General features: G+C 48.8%; 1 protein-coding gene across 1 annotated transcript in view; it reads left to right on the top strand.

Annotated features, from left to right (window-relative positions):
* Position 1: 1 nt before the first annotated feature.
* The window catches only part of LOC107108345 (sodium-dependent noradrenaline transporter-like), a gene marked incomplete at both ends in the record, with an annotated part of 20,869 nt that continues 19,635 nt past the window's right edge, over positions 2-1,235 (top strand). Inside the window, one exon of the mRNA XM_015408772.1 lies at positions 2-104. Coding sequence (XP_015264258.1) covers positions 2-104 — 103 coding nt within the window. The remainder of the gene's footprint in view (positions 105-1,235) is intronic.

Consider the following 1,235-nt stretch of genomic DNA (forward strand, 5'->3'; position numbering starts at 1 on the left):
CCTCATCATCGCTGGGATGCCTTTGTTCTATATGGAACTAGCTCTGGGCCAGTATAACAGAGAAGGTGCTGCCACTGTATGGAAAATCTGCCCACTTTTTAAAGGTAAATTCCAAGGTCTCCTGCTCTGATGTTTGGACGACATCAGATAGAGAGCATATGTCTCCTGTTTGCATTGGAGGGTGCTACGAGGCCGAATGTCTGTGTCCTTGTATAGGATTCCTGTCGTTATCTGCCTAGGGTTGCCAGGTGCCCGATGAGGGCAGGGAATTCCTGCCCGTGCCCTCCATTACCTGCCCCTGAGACTGTAAGCAGCAGAGAGGGGTTCTCGAAATGATAAGATTTCCATACAGAGACTGGTTCCCCTGGAGAAAAATGGCACCTCTGGAGGGAGGATTCTGTGGCATCACATGACAGCTGAACTCCCTCCCCAAACTCCGCCCACCCCATCCTCCGATCTCGCGCCTCCTAAGTTTAATTGTAACCCACCTTGAGCAGGACTCTGAAGAGGCAGCACAGAAATATTCTAAATAAATAAATCTCCAGGAATCTCCCAACTCAGAGTTGGTAACTCTACCCCCCTCCCATAGACACTCTAGGAACGGACTTGATCTCAATGGTATTTACCATAGAGTTTGGGGGGGGGATTCCTAGAGTGTTGTGACATTACTTTTGGAATCTCCAGAAGTGAAGTCAACACATCAGGGGTGCTTTTTCCTCTCCCGGGCCTTGCCCCCAAATAGCAATGCGGTTAGCAGCATTTTATGCCGTGACTCATAAACTATTTATTTTTTCGTATTTGTATCCCGCCCATCCCGCAAACGGAGGGGTCGGGTCATCTCATATTTCAACAGTTACAATAAAGTTTAAAAACACAAGATAAACATTTTAGATCAGTGGTTAGCCGTGTGTGGACGCCCTCTACCTCAGCCGAAAGCCTGGCAGAACAGCTTCGTCTTACAGGCCCTGCAGAACTAAATAAGATCCCACAGGGTCCTGATCTCGGTGGGGAGCATCTTCCACCAGGTGGGGGGCCAGGGCAGAAAAGCCACAGCTCAGAGTCTTTATGTGTAGAAGGTTCTGGGTTCAGTCCCTGAGATCTCCTGTTAAACAGGTCTTAAACTGCGTTCAGATGGGCAGCTAATCCCGTCATTATGCCATCTTGAATTTTATCCCGATCTTTTTAATCCATCGTAGCACGACCAGACATCCCCCTGGTGAATCGCCTTACCGCAC

This window comes from Gekko japonicus, unplaced genomic scaffold (assembly GCF_001447785.1).
Source record: "Gekko japonicus isolate JY-2015 unplaced genomic scaffold, Gekko_japonicus_V1.1 scaffold2905, whole genome shotgun sequence".
Taxonomy (NCBI): Eukaryota; Metazoa; Chordata; class Lepidosauria; order Squamata; family Gekkonidae; genus Gekko; species Gekko japonicus.